The sequence below is a fragment of the Grammomys surdaster genome, unplaced genomic scaffold (assembly GCF_004785775.1).
Source record: "Grammomys surdaster isolate TR1022 unplaced genomic scaffold, NIH_TR_1.0 126278, whole genome shotgun sequence".
In the NCBI taxonomy this organism is placed as follows: domain Eukaryota; kingdom Metazoa; phylum Chordata; class Mammalia; order Rodentia; family Muridae; genus Grammomys; species Grammomys surdaster.
This window is the reverse complement of record NW_021621078.1, coordinates 2,965,455-2,983,438: the sequence shown is the minus strand read 5'-3', so window position 1 is coordinate 2,983,438 and position 17,984 is coordinate 2,965,455. Positions and strand designations below refer to the sequence as shown.

At 43.3% G+C, this 17,984-nt stretch overlaps 1 protein-coding gene across 2 annotated transcripts in view; it reads right to left on the bottom strand.

The window, feature by feature from the left end:
* Window positions 1-1,060: 1,060 nt before the first annotated feature.
* The window catches only part of Utp6 (UTP6 small subunit processome component), a 29,596-nt gene continuing 12,672 nt past the window's right edge, over window positions 1,061-17,984 (bottom strand). For both annotated transcript variants that reach the window (XM_028759218.1, XM_028759219.1), the window contains 11 exons: window positions 16,160-16,241; window positions 15,146-15,227; window positions 13,331-13,515; window positions 11,741-11,820; window positions 11,334-11,411; window positions 8,922-9,101; window positions 7,830-7,910; window positions 7,581-7,690; window positions 6,347-6,413; window positions 2,694-2,766; window positions 1,061-1,407 (listed from right to left, as the gene is read on the bottom strand). In XM_028759218.1, coding sequence (XP_028615051.1) covers window positions 1,253-1,407; window positions 2,694-2,766; window positions 6,347-6,413; window positions 7,581-7,690; window positions 7,830-7,910; window positions 8,922-9,101; window positions 11,334-11,411; window positions 11,741-11,820; window positions 13,331-13,515; window positions 15,146-15,227; window positions 16,160-16,241 — 1,173 coding nt within the window. In that variant the 3' untranslated portion in view covers window positions 1,061-1,252. The remainder of the gene's footprint in view (window positions 1,408-2,693; window positions 2,767-6,346; window positions 6,414-7,580; window positions 7,691-7,829; window positions 7,911-8,921; window positions 9,102-11,333; window positions 11,412-11,740; window positions 11,821-13,330; window positions 13,516-15,145; window positions 15,228-16,159; window positions 16,242-17,984) is intronic.

Here is a 17,984-nt window from a genome sequence, read left to right as displayed (position 1 = left end):
AGTGGAAAAGCTCTTGCCTCAAAGGCAAATTTAAGTTTATCAAAAACAAAGAAACAAACCAAAAACCTAGTATCAAAAAAAAGTGAAAGGACTTATTTCAGTTTCTTCCCCTGCTCCCCAGATGCCCTCCTGTGTTCCAAGCTCCCCTCCACCCCTCTCACTGGGGCACTTTCCGCTCCCTCCCCTGCCACAAAGCTGGGTGTCCTCCAGGCAGTTCTTGGCCTGTCCAAATCATTCTCTGCACCATCTTAACCTTCTTAAAGGACAAACTTCTCCCAATACCCTGCATCTCCTTCTGTCACTCATCTCCCAAGTCTCCCTTCTTTCCTGCAGGTTAAGGAAGGCTCATATTTCTAGAATGGTTGATTTAAAAGTACAGATCCAATTCAGATACAGGAAATGAAGTCACTGTTCAGCCTTGCTTAGATCACAGATGGCTTTCTGCTCTGCACTGTCCTAGTGTTGGGATCATCTTGGGCACTGTAAAGGTTGTCTTTGAATATTCAAGTGTTGATTTCTGTATCGCAGAGTGCAGAGTGCCGTCCAGACTTTGGTACTCTTATTTTTATGAAGCATCACCTGCATTGTAGTTTATAAACATTCTTCTCCATCACCTTCTGATTGCTTTGATAAACAGCTGATGGCTTATATATAGCAGGGCAGGAGAGGGAAGGCGGGACATCCAGGCAGAGATGGGAACTCTGAGAAGAATTGAGAGGTGAGAGATCTGCCAGCCAGACTTGGAACTCGGATGTACGAGGCTGGGGAGAGGTGACCAGCCATGTGATAAACATAGATGAATATAGATGGGATTAATTTATATAAGCTATAAGGCCTAGGCTTTCATAAATAAAGTCTCTGTGTCATTATCTTGGAGTTGGAGGGTCGAGGCAGTCCGTCCTTACCCTAGTCCCTCCTATCTCCACAGGTAACATGCAGGTATCACAATAAGAAGAGAACGCACAAAACTATACTTTCTCTTGGATTTGAACCGGCTCCCTCATACCTAGTCTAGATTAGAGCTGGATATGCTTAGCCTGGAGCAAAAAATGAAACTAAACCATGTAATTTCTGTGTATTTTAGATTTAACAGGCACCAGTAATTCTCGTTTCTAGAACCAAAGAGTAACGCCAAGTAAAAGTATGTTACGAAAATCAATCCGTTCTCCTGCCAGTTCTCGACAACTCACACACCGGCTCATCACAAACCTGACCGAAGACTTGCAATACAATTTCAGCAAACTGGTGGTGACTAGTGACCAGCCTGATGCATGGCATGTTTAGCTACAAACAGCTCTGCTGACTGTCCCTGTAACATTTTCATGGCTCGCCAATAGATCTGTCCGCAGTTCTCAGGTCTACCGAAGGGATGGCTCAATTCTTCCTTGATGTAATCCATCCAAAGATCTTTAAAAGGAACCAAAAAACTACTGTAAACATAGCTAGAAAACTGGAAAGGCTTTAATTAGGCAAATTCAGTTATTTAATACTAAGCCAGTTAAAAAGTTCTAAGAAGCTTCCACACATAAGATTAAGAGAAATTTTATATATATATATATATATCTCCTCAAATATTATCATGTCTTTACAGTAAAAACTTTCAAACTCCTTTCTATCTTCACTACATTTTTTTTCCAAGACAGGGTTTCTCTGTGTAGCCCTGGCTGTCCTGAAACTCACTTTGTAGACCAGGCTGGCCTCAAACTCAGAGATCCATCTGCCTCTGCCTCCCAAGTGCTGAGAGTAAAGGTGTATGCCACCATTGCCTGGCTTCCTCCCTACTTTTTAAAAGACTCGGTATGTGTACCGTGCTATCATCTAGTCAGCCCCACATGGCGCCTCAGCAAGCTAGCCCTGTTATACCTGACTAAGCACTGACTGTTCCAGTCTCCTACTGTGATGACTATATATGACCAGCTGTGACTACTGTACTAACTTTTCCTTTATAAATACTTGGTTTGGCTTAATTGGTTTGGTTTTGAATTTTTTGAGATAGGGTCTCACTCTGTAGGCCAGGCTAGCTGGAACTCACTACATAGTCTACACTGGCCTCAAAACTCCTGGCAATATTCCTGCTTCCCCCTATGCAGCAAGAAGATTATAGTCGTGAGTTACTGCATCCCAGCACGCATCATTTTATTAAGTTATTTATTTTATATTGTATGTGTACATACACACCTGCATGTGGTGGCATACATGTGGAGGTCAGAGAACAACTTGTTGAAGTCAGTTCTTTTCTTCCTACCATGTGGGTCCAAGAGATCAAATTCATGTCTTTAGGCTTGAAAACAAGTGCCTTTGGCCATATAGCTATCTTACCAGGCCACACAAATTTCTCTTTTTTAAAAGACCCAAACCAAGCAAATCCTTCTCTGATCCAGAGTTCTTAAGAGAAGTAGTGGATACAAGGGTTTGCAAACTTAAGTGATAAGAAAACCTCATTGCTGTAGAGGTGGAGGCAGGAATATTGCCGGGGGGGTTGAGTCTAGGCTATGTAGTGAGTTCCAGCCTAGCTTGGGCTACAGCGTGAGATCGTGTCTCAAAAAACACAAGGAAAGAAGGCAGGAAAAGCACTGAAGACCTGTTCCAAGAAGGGCCTAGGACACAAACTAGAAACACTACCCTAGCCATATTAACAGCTAGAGACAGCATGAGCAATGGTCAGGCTACGCTCGTAACTGAAGTTTACTCACCAGAATCTGTAGACCCAAACTCTCTCAACGCCCGCTCATAATATTCCCTCAGGTTCACCATCTTGCAGGACTCCTATAAAAACAATCAGAAGATCTGGCTTCATTCATCGAATCATAAATTCACTTCCTATTTTAAGCAACTACTACATGTTAGGTGTTTGAAGGAGAAGGGCCAAACCAGTCTAGTTTCTCGACTTATCCAAAAAAAGGAAGAAAAAACAGGCAGGGAATGGCTCAGCAGCTAAGGACACCTACCACCAAGCCTGACAGCCTGAATTCAATCCCTAACACGGCAGAAGAGAAAAGTCAACTCCCAAAAGTTGTTCTCTGATTTTCACAGGTGGACTGTGGCAACTCATAAAATAAACAAGACAAAAAAAAAATTTTTTTTTTAATTTTTAAAAAGAAGCCGGGCAGTGGTGGCGCACGCCTTTAATCCCAGCACTTGGGAGGCAGAGGCAGGTGGATTTCTGAGTTCGAGGCCACCCTGGTCTACAGAGTGAGTTCCAGGATAGCCAGGGCTACACAGAGAAACCCTGTCTCGAAAAAAACAAACAAACAAAAAAAGATTTCATTATGTAGCCCAGGTTGGCACAGAGTTAACAGCAATCCTCCTGAGTTCTGGGATAAAAGGCATGAGCCGGGCTGGAGAGCTGGCTCAGCGGTTAAGAGCTCTGACTGCTCTTCCAGAGGTCCCGAGTTCAATGGTGTGGTGGCTCCCAACCATCTGTAATGGGATCCGATCCACTCTCTGGTGTGTGTCTGCAGACAGCTAAGTGTACTCACAGAAATAAACATAAATAAATCTTTAAAGGCATGAGCCACCACACCTGGCTCTAAAATTCTTGTATCACAAAAACACATAAATGCTAGCGTATGACGTGCAAGGTTCTTAAGCCTCTGGCTTCATGTATTTCTTCACTTGGAAAGCACCTCAGCACCACTACAGGTAACAGAGTATGGGATGCTGTTGGAACGTCATCCAGGAATGCAATCATGCGAGAAGAATTCAGAGAGAACACTCCAAGAAAACAAGACAGAGTCTTGTGACCTCGGTTTCTTCAAAAACACAGCCATGTTCTTAGTGTTTCCTGCTCCTCCCAGGCGTGGCGACAGAAGTGAGTTTACTTCAAATCTCTCATTATTGCTTGCTGTTGTCATTCAATTATCCTTCCCAGCCTCTACGGAAAAGCGTATTTTGCCATGTGTGGCTTGTCCTTTTGACTGTGTACAGTTTGAACTCATCAGAGCTCCACTGTCCCAGGTCCTCCCACCGCTAGAGCGGTAACAAGCTATGACCTAACAGAATAGTGGGCACCACTTTCACAGCTCTTGCTGTCCTTGAACTTTATATAACCAAGAGTGGTCTTGAACTTCTGATTCTCCTGCCTCCACCTCCTGAGCGCTGAAATAACTGGTGTGCATCACCACACCCAGTTTCTGTGAAGCTGGGGATTAAACCCAGAACTTCTTACATGCTGGGAAAGCGCCCTACCAACTGCACCTCTACTATTAAATGTATTCTTTTGAGTGTATTTTCAAAGTAGACAAACATCATCTAATTTTTTTTTTAAGACAGGGTTTCTCTGTGTATCCCTGGCTATCTTAAAACTCACTCTATAGACCAGGCTGGCCTCAAACTCAAGAGATGTACCTGCCTCTGTCTCCTGGCTTCCACTGCCCAATTAAATAAAGTCTTTTATATGTGCTCAGCTGTTAAGAACACTTGTTGCTCTTGCAGAAGATATGAGTTCAGTTCCTCTCCTGACAATCAAGTCCTACGGCTCACAAGCACCTGTAACTACAGATCCAGAGGACTCGAGGCCATCTTCTGGCCTCCAGGGGAATCTGCACTCCCATACTTCCACAAAGAAACACATAACTTAATTTTTTAAAAAGCATTTAGTATAAAGTAACTACTTCATGAGTTCAGTCCTTAGCACCATTAAAACAAAAATTAGAACACTGGGCAGTGGTGGCACATGCCTTTACTATTAGGCAGAGGCAGGCAGATCACTGAGTTCAAGGCCAGCCTGGTCTACACAATGAGTTCCAGGACAGTCAAAAGCTACACAGAGGAAAGCCTGTTTCAAAACAAAACAGAAAATTATTTTATTTATTCAAATCTCCCTTCTCCAAGCTACATATTTTGAAGTCAGTTTAACTTCATATGCATAAATATGCAAACACACTTTGCTAAAGGATCCTGATATACATGGTGCTATACACATTCTTTCCTATCCACTGTCCCACTGGGCCATGTACGTCTCTCACATGCTTAGCGGGCAGAGAGCCTTCCTACACAGATGAGGGTAAGACTTACAATGAAGTGACTTGTCTAGGCATAATTATTACATTAATAACACAGAGGTTGATTATTAAATATTATGCCAAACTGTCTCATCATATAAGACTATATTATTCTTCAGCACAAAACAGAAGCTCAATCTCACTAGTAATTTTTCAAAATTCAAATAAAAATAAATGCCAAGTAAAATACCAAAATCAAAGAAAAGAAACAACAACAAAAACAAAGCTAAATACTTAAAGAAGCAATGAGGAAATGGGTATGCACACCCATTAGAGCCATTAGCTGACTATTTTTTATAAACAGTTACAATTCTTTTGGAAGATATACATTAGCAAAACAATTATAATTGTTTCAGAAAGCTATATGGTAGCATATATAACAAATGTGATAACATACATCTGACTTTTTAAGGATTTTTTATACATTTATCCATCTTCTGTATTTTGCCTGCATATGTATGTGTATCATATGCATACGCTGCTCCTGAGGGCTAGAAGACAGTGTTGGGTCCCTGAAACTGGAGTTACAAACAGCTAGAAGTCATGAGGGTGTTGGGAACCAAACCCAAGTCCTATGGAAGAGTAGCTAGCGCTCCTAACCACTGAGCCGCCTCTGGAGATGCTGTAAGACAATACTTTAACATTTGTCTTTTTGGAGGGTGGGGCATGGTACCACTCACCTTTAATCTCAGCACTCAGGAGGCAGAGGCAGGCGGACCTGAGTTCAAGGCCAGCATAGTCTACAGAGCAAGTTCCAGGACAGCCAGGGTTATACAGAGAACCCTGTCTCAAAACAACAACAACAACAACAACAAAAAGAAATATGAGAGGGAGTTTATTTGCTCAATTTTGGTTTGTTTTCTTTTTTGCAGCTCTGGCTAGCCTAAAACTCAGTACATAGAACAGGCTGGCCTCAAACTCAGAGATCCTGAGTGCTGGGATTAAAGGTGCACACTACACTACCACCCTGAGCTGACTATTACTTTTTAACAGACTTTCCTACCTTTTCACTAATAAGCTACAGTTAAGACCGCCTGAAACAGGAATTGAATGTCACTCTACAGCCTAAGCCAAGAGAGGAACAGTACAGAAGAGTTCAGCTGTAGGAGCCCCTCACCCAGCACAGCACGGAGCTTCCGGTCCCATTGGGTGTTTCTGTTCCTCCACAGGTGACTCTCTCTCCTTGGCTTGATTACCACTCTTACCAGCTCTATGGAAAAGAGCTAAACCAAGGGACAGGGAGTTTGCGTTCTGCTCTAACAAGTTTTAAATAACACCACCGTGCTGCTCTGAATGTAAGCACAGAGATGTGTTTCCAGGCAGGAAGTGCTCAGAATACTCACCTGCTCCTTTTCAAACTGCATCATTTTCCTGAAAAACTCAACTGAAAATGGACGGCTTTCCTGTAAACTGAAAGGGGGTGGAAATGTTAGTCCCCGCAGTGACAGAAAGCCGTTTACAACTTATAAACATGGATGAATAACCAGGCTTCACTCCCAACATCAGGTTGGTCAACACAGCCAAACAGGACCTGCTGGAGCCAGTCCCCTGCCTCAGCTTCAAGTGACTTTTTCTCTGTTGCCTTGTTTGGTCTCGAGGCTCTAGGCTCACTGATCTCCTGACTTAGTCATCCATTTTAAATAAGTGCTGCTATTGAGTTTTATTGAAGAGGAAATGCAGTGAGAATTTTGGTTTCTTTAAAAACACAGAAACATTATGAGAATATGTTTTTGTTTTAATCCCCGATGTGGGATATGAGGCTTGGCTGCTTCAGACTGTCCACAGCAGCTGACTAGGACTTGCCTCGAGCTCTGGCAGGGACGTGGTTTCTGAAGGGTGTGACGTTTGGTATCTGGGACTCTTCAGAGGAGATATAAATGATAGAGCCCTGACAGAGACTGTTGGTTGCCTCTAATTTGTTGCTGTTTGTCAAGTAGTTGTGTGCAAGGAGAAGAAAAGAAGAACTTAGATACCCTGCTGGTGAAGATCAAACTCTCCCCAAGGAACTCAGTGCTCTAATCAGCAGGAAGCAGTCTAAGGATATTGTTGCCCCCTCTGCCCTCTGTCTTTTTTTTCTCTCCTACCTAGTGTTAGGAGGGCTGAAAGGGAAGAAGAGCAGTGGAGAAGGGTAGAAGAAAAAGGAACCCATAAAGTAGCCCAGCTACAAGGAAAAAAGGCTGTCTAATGCTTTCCAATTGAATTCAAAACTAGGATTATAATGTGGTATCAACTATGTAAGAAAGAAGGCTTAAAAGGATGTACTAGGCTGGAGACGCAGCTCAGTGGTCCAGCCCTTGTGCAGGTACAAGGCCCTGGGCTCAATCTCTCTGGTTTATAAAGAAATGGTGTACCAACAGAGCTGCTTGGACTAATGACATAATTACAATCATCAGTGACAATGATCTAATTGTTATTTACCCCAAGTGTACAAATTGCTTTAACTATGCAAAATCAATAAAAGGAAGTTTAGAAAGTTTCTCAGGTCACCACTGCAGACACTGTGTGATGCACACAGTAGGTAGGTATGAGGGGCTGAGTGTGGGCAGGATAGGAACAGCTCTGAGCGCCTGCCAGTACCTTTTAAACACTGCTCTGGCCTTTTTGTAGCCTCCATTCCGATAAGCCCAATCCAGGTATTTCTCCTTCAGGGTCACTGAGCTGGTGCCTGTGACAGCTAACATAGCTTTCTACATTGAAAGGAAAAACAAAGGGAACTTAGAGATAGCAAACCTGGTTTGAAGACCCACCTGAGCCACTAGTCTGTGACTTAGGATAGGATAGGAAATACCGAATCCCTACACAAGGAACAGAAACAGGAGCCTGTACCTTAAAGATGGCTTCAGTGTCCTCCTGGCTTTTAGCACTTTCACTCCACTCTGCCCAAGAAACCCACAAGGGCAAGCAAACCTGCTTGCAAAAAAAGGAAGCCATTAGATATGACTACACAGCACCGTGCTCTGGAGACTTACCACTATAAAGATGGTGGTTACAGCCCCCAGACAAGTCACCCAAAGCAACACTTTGATATATTTAGTCCAATTCCAACAGGGAATCCCAACTGTAGTCATCATCATTGGCAATCATCTTTCAGTGAAGCGAACAAAAGCCCACAGCCAATCAGCCTCACAGCTACCCAGGCCTTGTGTCTGCGGTCTGGGAGCCATTGCATAGAACTGATGTAGGCAGTGGTGGCGCATGCCTTTAATCCCAGCACTTGGGAGGCAGAGGCAGGCGGATTTCTGAGTTCGAGGCTAGCCTGGTCTACAGAGTGAGTTCCAGGACAGCCAGGGCTACACAGAGAAACCCTGTCTCGAAAAACAAAAAAAAAAAAAAAAAAAAAGAAGAACGGATGTAGGTTGGCCTGCCCGATCTTCAGTGTGGAGAGGCAGCTGGGAGAGCAGTAACTGCGTCTGTGCCCACCTGACTCTGCAGTCTGTTTTTCCGCTCACTAACACAAAAGATTTACTGCCAAATAAATGTAGAGCATTAAAGTTTGGATTTTTATGATTGCAGGTTGAGTTTATAATCAGATGCAGATGCAAGTGAGAATATTCCATTAGTATTTATTATTTGTAAGATATTTAAACAGAATAAGAGATCTTTCATGATTTAGTAATGTTGCAAATAAATGACTAGAAATAGAAGTAAGTTTTCTATCCAATCCTTGAACTCTTACCACTTAACAACAACTATCACTCTAGGGTTTGCTCTCAGCAGACAAATATATTACAAATGAGCTTTCACGCAAATCTTAAACATTTTTCCAAAAGTTTCAAAAAGAGGGCTAGAGATATAGTTTAGTTGATAGGGGGCTTGCTCAGCCTGCATGAAGCTGTGGATTCAACCTTACCCATACACATAATATAATAAAAAATAAATCTAAAAAAAAATGAACTATAAAAGAAACAGTTCAGAGACCTGGGGTTTGAGGTGTGCAAAGGCTTCTTCAAAGTGCATCACTACATCTGGGCTCTTTGAGTCAATGAGCGCCTGCAGCTTCGTCTGCCACATTGTTACAGAGTCCTTGAACAATTCAGTCCCAGCTTCTGCCACCTGCAGAGCCTCTTTGAAGAGGTCCTGGCGCAGCAACAAGTCAATCTAAGAAAGACAAAGCACACTGTAAAGTGCCACTTGAAAGCAAAATTCCAGATATAAACAGATGCACATACAAACTATTTCTGACAACAAGTTCAATAGCCTTCCCACTACACCTTTTACCACAGCTGCTAAACAGGCAGAAAGGGCATCTGGGATTCCTCCTCCTTTCCCTGATTCTACACAAAGGACTATCAGAAAGTCATAAAGAGGGCTGAAAAGACAGATAGCTCAGCAGGTAAAGGTGTCTGCCGGGCAACCATGCCAGCCTGAGCTCTATCTATGGATCCCACACTGAAGGGAAGAATCACCTTCCAAAGGTACTCTCCTCACACACAGGCCATGACACATGCATACAGACTGATGAGGAAAAGCAGAGAGTCTAAGTAATGTAAGGAAGAACCCACACCCACTACAGCAAAATAAAGATAAAAACAGTATTTGTAGACTTGTAAGGAAATTCATGGATTCATTCAGTGCAGGTCACTGGTATAACTTTTCCAAAATGTATTTTGACATTATATAACATGAATCATGGGGGGGAGGGGGGTGTTGGAGAGGTTAAGGCTCAGGGATTGAGGATTGAGAGCACTGGCTGCTCTTCCAGAGGACCTGGGATCAATTCCTAGTACCCACATGGCAGGTTACAACTGTCTGTACTTAGTCTCAGGGGACCCGACACCCTCTTCTGGCCTCCTAAGGCACCAGGCACACATGTGATGTAAAGATGCACATTCGGCCAAACATCCAAACACTTTTAATCATTTTACAACAGAACTTTACAAAATTGTGAAAAACAACCAATGAACAGCTGTCTGTAGCTAGTTCTACAGCAAATGCATTTACTATGCATTGTTACAGGCCAAATTTAATACCGAGAAAACCAGACACTCTTCCTGGTCACAGAGCTTCCAATGTTTAGCATGATTGGAGGGGTGACAGAAGATGTTTCCAGAATTATGGGCAGGGACCAAGTTAAGAAGTTACAGTAAATTAAAAAAAAAAAAAAGTTTTGAGTAGCTTTACCCGAAAGATTACGGGAAAACCAGAATAATCTTGTCATTTTTACTTTTATTTGTGTGTTTAAGACATATTTGTTGTTTGTGAGAGTGTAAACATATGCTTGCTGATATAGGGTGTGTGTGTGTGTGTGTGTGTGTGAGAGAGAGAGAGAGAGAGAGAGAGAGAGAGAGAGAGAGGAGAGAGATATATGCCAGAGGTTGATGTTGGGTGGTTTCCAGAATTTCCTTCTATATTTTTTTTGCATGTGTCTATGTGTGTGCACATGTGTGTAGGTTCAAATGTGCACGCTGGTGTACACACATGTGTGTTCATCCACATGGGTGTGCAAGGCTGATGTTAGCTTCCTCCATAGCGCTCACCTTATTCACTGAAGCAGGGTCTCTCAACTAAACCCAGAGCTCACGCGTACGCTAATCTAACTAGCAGGTTCACTCTGGGGATCCATCTTCACCTTCAGCATACTAGAATTCTAGGCTTTTACATGGGTGGTGGGGATCCAAACCCTGAACTGAATAGATGAACTTCAGGGTATCTGCCTTTCCAGCACTGGGATTTCAGGGACAACGCCGCAAAAAAGGAGGAGTTAGGGAAAGCAAAGGGAGGGAGAAAAGACGAAATGGGCAAGAGGAAAAGTGGCTGGGAAGGAAAAAGGAGGAAGTGAAAGGAAGGGAAGCCAGGAAGGAAGAGAAGTGGAAGGAGATGGAGGGGAAGGGGAAGAAGAGGGAGAGAAGGGAAAGGGGGAGGGGAAGATGGAGGGAGAAGGGAGGGGAGGGAAGGAAAAGGGGAATGGAAAGGGAGAGGGGAGGGGAGGGAAGGGCTGGAGAGGTGGTCCTGCAGTTAAGAAAACTGGCTATTCCTCCAGAGGACTCAGGTTAAACTCTCAGCACCCACACAGCAGCTAACAACCATCTGTAACTCCAATCAGCTGCAGGAGACCCAAAACTCTCCTCTAGCCTGTAGAAGAGAGTTTTTTGTCTGTATACATATATGCAGGCAAAACACTCATGACATAAAACAAAAATCAATCCTTAAGAAAAAGTGAGGAGGAGAGGGGGTGTGGAAGAGAAAAGATGAGGGAAGAAAAGGATAGGGGTGGGAGGGAGGGGGAGTTCACTACTTCCAGTCAGCTCACTCTGACTGTTCTGCTGACAGGTACCTTAATCAGAATAAAGCACATGTAACGGGCAGTGAATGCGCTCTCTCTGGCCTTACCCACTGCTTGTACTGGACTTCCGAAAGGCACTTCAGCTCATGGGCCTTCCTGAATGCAAGCACAGTTCTTTCCAGCCTCTGGAATCAGAAACAGGTCAGGTCATTAAGCAGATTCTGGCAGCCGCGCTGGCCACTGAGCTGGGCAAAAGTGATCTTGAACATTTCTGAGAATTCAGAGATGGCCATGAGTTCTAAACGAGGTATGGTCAGGAAGAGATGAGCTAAGCACCTGCACCGGGCACAATCCAATCAGCAGAAAGTCCTCCTGTCCTTTATCCAGATTAAGAACAAACCTGACTAGATCTTCATGATGACAAGTCTGACATGCCGAAAGCTGCCCAGTGTCCTTCTCTAGAGAAGAGACACTTTCTAACCTCTCACTGTGGCTATGCAATGTAAATCCTTACCTGCCCTCTGAGAGGTACACTACTGGTCTTCTTAGAAAACCTCTCCAAGCAAAAGGTGATGTAACACTTCCACATGGCCTCTGGAAAAGTCAGATGACACCAATTAGGTCACCAGTCCTCTTAGTTCAAACACCTTCCTTTCAAGAGGACACTCCTCTAAACAAAGTTTAAATCAGGAGCTGGAGATGCCCAATGGTTACGAGCACTCACTGCTCTTCAAGAGGACCTGAGTTAGAATTCTAGCATTCAAATTGGGCAGCTCACAACTCGTGTAACTCCAGTTCCAAGGAGTCTGAAAACCTCTTTTAGCTTCTGTGGGTACCAGCACATATGACATTATTCACTCACAGGGACAAATACATATATACATAAAATAAAAATAACAAAAATGAATTGCTTTAAAAACAAAGTTTAAATTACCCTGGCTTAAAAACTATTAAGAGTGCTTAATTAGAGTGCTTATCTAACATGCTGGAGGCGCCACACATACTGGTTTAGAAGTTCAAGGTCACCGTGGCCTATTTAGTGGATTGAGGCCAGCCTGGGATACGTGAGGTCCTGTCTCAAAAAAGAAGAGTATGCAAAAAAAAAAAAAAAGAAGAGTATGCATAAAAGGGCTGGCAAAACAGCTTAACACATAAAGGCTCTTGATGCCAAGCCTGATGACCTCACCCCACTTCCTTAGAAGGACCCACATATAAGGAGAGAACCAGGGGCTGGAGAACCAGGGGCTGGAGAGACAGCTTAGCAATTAAGGTCACAGTCTGCTCTTCAAGAGGTCCTGAGTTCGATCTCCAGCAACTACATGGTGGCTCATAACCTATAATATGATCGGATGTACATGCAGATAGAGCACTCATATACATAGAATAAATAAATTAATCTTAATAATAATAAAAAAAAAGGTCTGGAGAGATGGCTCAACAATTAAAGAGCACTGACTGCTCTTCCATAGGTCCTGAGTTCAATTCCCAGAAACTACATGGTGGCTCACAACCATCTGTAACTGGATCCGACGCCCTCTTCTGATGTGTCTGAAGATAGCTACAGTTTACTCATATTAAGTAAATAAATAAATCTTTTTTTTTTAAAGGGGGGGGGGTCTAGAGAGATAGCTCAGGGGTTAAAAGCACTGGCTGGTCTTCTAGAGGAACTGAGTTCAATTCCCAGCACCACATGGTGTGTCTGAAGACAGTGGCAGTGTACTCATATACATAAAATAAGTATTTTTAAAAAAAAGAGGGAGAAAAAAAAGGGGAGAACCCACAGCGGTGATGTGTCTGTTCTCTTACCACCGTACATATGCTGTGGCATTCACTCACACACATAATAAATAAATACACGTATCATTTTTAATTTAAGGAAAGAAAAAGCAAGCCAGGAACACTGTAAACTGTCCCATATAGATATTCTCTTTTTTTCTTGTCTACGAGAGACTGAACTCAGGGCACATGCTTGCTGGGTAAGTGCCCTACCACTGAGATACATCTCCACCCTCTTCAGAGACTTCGTATACCAACATAAGTGCTGAGAATCGGACTGTCCGTTTCAGTCATGGACCATCGCTCTGACATCCCAAGACAGACGCACCTGTAGGCAGGGTCCTCACTGCCTCTTCATACACTGCACAGCACCTTTCTTCCCTGCGGCCCACCTCCACTGCTTTGGCTTGTTTCGATACATGCTGCTCTTCACCTGGTTGGGACTCAATCTCTAATTCCCGCCGCGCCACATAATCCCACGTGAGTGGGTCATCGGTGTGCAGAGCTTGAAGGCTGAAAATTACAGTTTACTGGCACCTGTCTCATGATAGAAGCCGATTCGAGAATAACAGAATTCCTACGGTCCACAGAAGGACACAGGATACCCTTTACAGCTATAGTAACACAGAGTAATTTCCTAACAGGCATTCCAGAACAGCTTAATGGATAGTCTTATCAATGGAACAAAGTTGTTATCTATCCATTGGATTTCACAATGTTTCAGGCATCATTTATAAATGTTAACTTTTAGCTGGGCACAGTAGCATAAGCCTATATTCCCAGCATTCAGAAGCCTGAGGCAGAACAATCCCCACACATTCAAGGCCAGCCTAGTGAGTTCCAGACCCTGTTTAGAAACAAACAAACAAACAAACAAAACCCCAACAAATAGTATCTTTAAAATTATTATAGCTCTCCAATTCACAGTCGTTATCTGTGGCCACAGGCGCCTCTATGAGCCCTGCAGAGCCTGGTCTCTTGAATTCTAACAGAAGCATAGAAAAAGCACAACTGAACTCTCTACCGAAACTCTGAAGATACCCAAAGAACAAACTGTTCTAGCTTATCTCCTATGACATCGAGAAGTGGAACCTAAGAACAAGTGCCCAATGTAAACATTATGCAGTGGATTCAATGAGAAGCACTCCATAAGGCTCATGGCTTGAGCACTCAGTCTCTAGTTTGTGGCACTGTTTGGAGAGGTTGTGGAATCTGAAGAAAGAACATCACTGGGAGCAGGATTTGTGGGTTAGGGCCATATTTCATTTCCTGTTCACTCCCTCTGCTTCCTGTGTGCAGGTAAAGATGTCATCAGCCAACTTTCTGTTTGCACTAGCATGCCCTGTCTTTCCCACCATTATGGACTCTAGGCTTCTGGAACCATAAGCCAAAAGAAATTGTTTTTGGTCATAATGTTTCATCAAAGCTCAAAAATTAACTAATACGCACAAATATTTCTTAAATACCAGAATCAGACACTGCAGATTAAAGTATTAATAGCACTTAGCTATGAAGAGTTAAGAATACAACTCTGATTTTGCAGAAAAGAAGAACGTGTATTAACGGAAGCCTTTGGGATATGTGTGGGATGTTTCAGAATTGAAGCCGAGTATGTCAAAGAACCACTGTGGGAATATATCATTTCTATTCATAATACAGCATCATTTTCCCTAAAGCTTATAAAGGATTTTTTTTCCTATTTTTATTCTGTTTTGTTCTGGCTTTTCTTCATTAAGATTTACTTATTTATGTATATATGAGTGTTCTATCTGCATGTACACCTGCACACCAGAAGAGGGCACCAGATCCCATTATACCTGGTTGTGAGCCACCATGTGGTTGCTGGGAATTGAACTCAGAGCCTCTGGAAGAGCAGCCAGTGCTCTTACCTGCAGAGCCATCTCTCCAGCCCTTGTTCTGGCTTTTTGAGACAGAGTTTCTCTGTATAGCCCTGGCTGTCTTAGACCTCACTCTGAAGACCAGACTGGCTTCAAACTCAGAAATCCATCTGCATTTGCTTCCCAAGTGCTGGGATTAAAGGCGTGCACCACCATGCCCAGTGTACATTCTTTTTCTTCTCCCAGCCTCAGATCTTAACACAGACCAGAAACAGACATGTTGGCCTCCCCATTGTTTTACTTACTCATCATAAATTTCCTTCTGTAGATCTTTGGCAAAATCAAACAGCTGAGCAATAGCAAGAAGTGACACATGGAATTCCGCACCTACAATTTAAAAATTGAGGGAGAGGACGATCTGCTATCAGTCAAACTGTAAAGACACACTTCATTCTAAGCGCGCCGTTTTCTTTAGGTATTAGAGTCAGTCTTTTGGGGGTTGCTGTCTTTTGAGACAAGGCTTCCCTCTCTAGCCATGGCTGACTTCTACTCCTCCCCTGAACCCTAACAGCAGGGATCAAAGCTAAAGCCTTGTGCATGCCAGGCAAGCACCTTATCACTACGCTACAAGCCCTGCCTCAGATGGCCTCCAATTCATGATCCTCCGGTGTTAGGGGGCACCATATCAAGCCCTGTTTTTGTTTTCCTGGTGCTGGATTAAACCCATGACCTCATGCAAGCTGTACCACTAAGCTATGCTCACTGTTAGAACAGGTAGCCTTCTTGTGGTAACTTTTGTTTGTTTGTTTGTTTGTTTGTTTGTTTGTTTGTTTTGGTTTTTCGAGACAGGGTTTCTCTGTATAGCCCTGGCTGTCCTGGAACTCACTCTGTAGACCAGGCTGGCCTCGAACTCAGAAATCCGCCTGCCTCTGCCTCCCAAGTGCTGGGATTAAAGGCGTGCGCCACCACCGCCCGGCTTGTTTGTTTGTTTTTTAAACAGAACAAAGAGAGGAAATATTCCTATAGCCCCACCACGTGACATATACAAAGACATATTAATATTTTGAAATACTTCTAACTATTCTTAAGTTTCACAAAATTAAGGGCATAAGGCAAAGAATTATATCATCTACTCCTTTTCAACTCCCCCAATTAGTTGACTATTCAATAAAACCTTATTGAAATGCCTGATGATAGCTCAGTAGGAAGCTTTTTCTGAAGACACAGTATGCTTTGCCTACAAGCTAACAGTCACACAAACACAAGTTCTCATCACAAACAGAACACCTATCAAAAATAAGTATATAGAGGATACCTACCTTTAATTTTGCTTATAGAATTTTTGTAAATGATCCTTGCCAACTCGCCTTTAAGGATTTCTTCAGGATGATCAAAATTCCCCTACAAAGTGTTACATCAACCGTGACTGAAAAGGCATTACCAGGAAGTACCAAAAACCAACCCACCAGGATAGAGATTAACAGGCCTAGACTACCAGTGCCACAGGACCTCTGACAAATCACAATTCCAAGGCTAGCTCCTTCATGTGTAAGGTGTGCAGCTTAAACACTAGTGTCACCCAGCTGTTTCTCTAAGGCTCACTCTCCATTAGACCAGAACAGATCCAGTCGTACATACCGTGATTATCCTCCTCTTTAGTGTTTTGAACTAAAACACCTCCTGAGGGCCAGGGAAAAAGCTAAGTTGATGAAATGCTTGCCACAAGTGTGTATCTGCAGTACTTATGCAAAAAGCCAGGTGTGGTGACAGGTACCTGTAACCCTAGTACTACGGAAAAAGAGACAGGGATGGATGGGGCCTACTGGCCAGCTGTCTGATCAAACTGGTGAGTTCCATGTTCAGTGAGAGACCCTATCTCAAAAGATAGGATGGAAAGGACCAACAAAATAGCTTAAAAGGGAAAGGCACCAACTCCCACAAGTTGTCCCCTGACCACAACACACATATTATAGTGCCTTCAAGACACTCCCACCACTACCCAACACACACACTCACACAAACACACACACACACACACACACACACACACACACACACACACAAACAGATGAATGGAAGTACCTGGGCACATTTAATCCCAGCACTCAGGAGGCAGAGGCAGATGGGTCTCTGAGTTCAAGGCCAGCCTGGCCAACATAAGAGATCCAAGCAAAGAGGGGCCAGGTAACAAGACTCTGTCTCAAAACAAATGAAAGATAATAATTTTTTTAATAATAATAAAGGCGAGTGAGATGATTCATTGGTAAGGTGCCTGCTGCCAAGCCTTGATGACTTGAACTGGATCCCTGAGATAAGTGATGGAGGGAGAGAGCCAACTCCTCAAAGTAGTTCATCCTCTGACCCACACATGGACACTGTGGCACACACACACAAAAATAAGTATAACTTAAAAGAGAAGTGAGAGCTGATGAGAGGGCTCGGTGAGGAAAGGTGCCTGCTGCTGACTGACCACCTGAGATGGACCTCTGGGGCCCATGTGACAAACGGAGAGAACCGACCCCTGCAAATTATCCTCTGACCTCCACACACACTGACATGTGCCCCCCCACACACACACACACACTCAAAAAAGGCAGCATTCTCAAATGTGATTAAAAGATAAAATACAAGGTGGAGAAGCAGTTGAAGGGGAATACACCAACCTTTGGCTACCACATACATGTACACACACATGTACTTGCACACTCCCTCACATGCAAATACATAAACATACCTCGCATATGCATACCCCACCTACACACAAGGTTCTAAGCTAAAAACACAATAATGGTACAGCAAATTCTTTAGTGTCTACTTTAGTTTTGCTGTTTTATCTTTTTGATGACAGGGTCTTGCTATATAGCCCAGGCTAGCCTAGAACTCACAATCCTTCTGGCTCAGATTCACAAATACTGGAATTACAGGCATGCCTCATAACGCCAGCTCTGACATTCAAAACTTTTTCTTTAAAGTTATTCGGTCACATTACAAATTATGTAAGAAGGAAAAGAGCCAGGAATGGTGGAGCACACCTTTACTCTCACCCCTCAGAAGGCTGAGGCAGGAGGATCAAGAGCCCACAGGATGGCTCAGTGGGGAAAAAGATCCAAGTAGTGGCAAGAGAGAACCAACTTCCTCAACCTG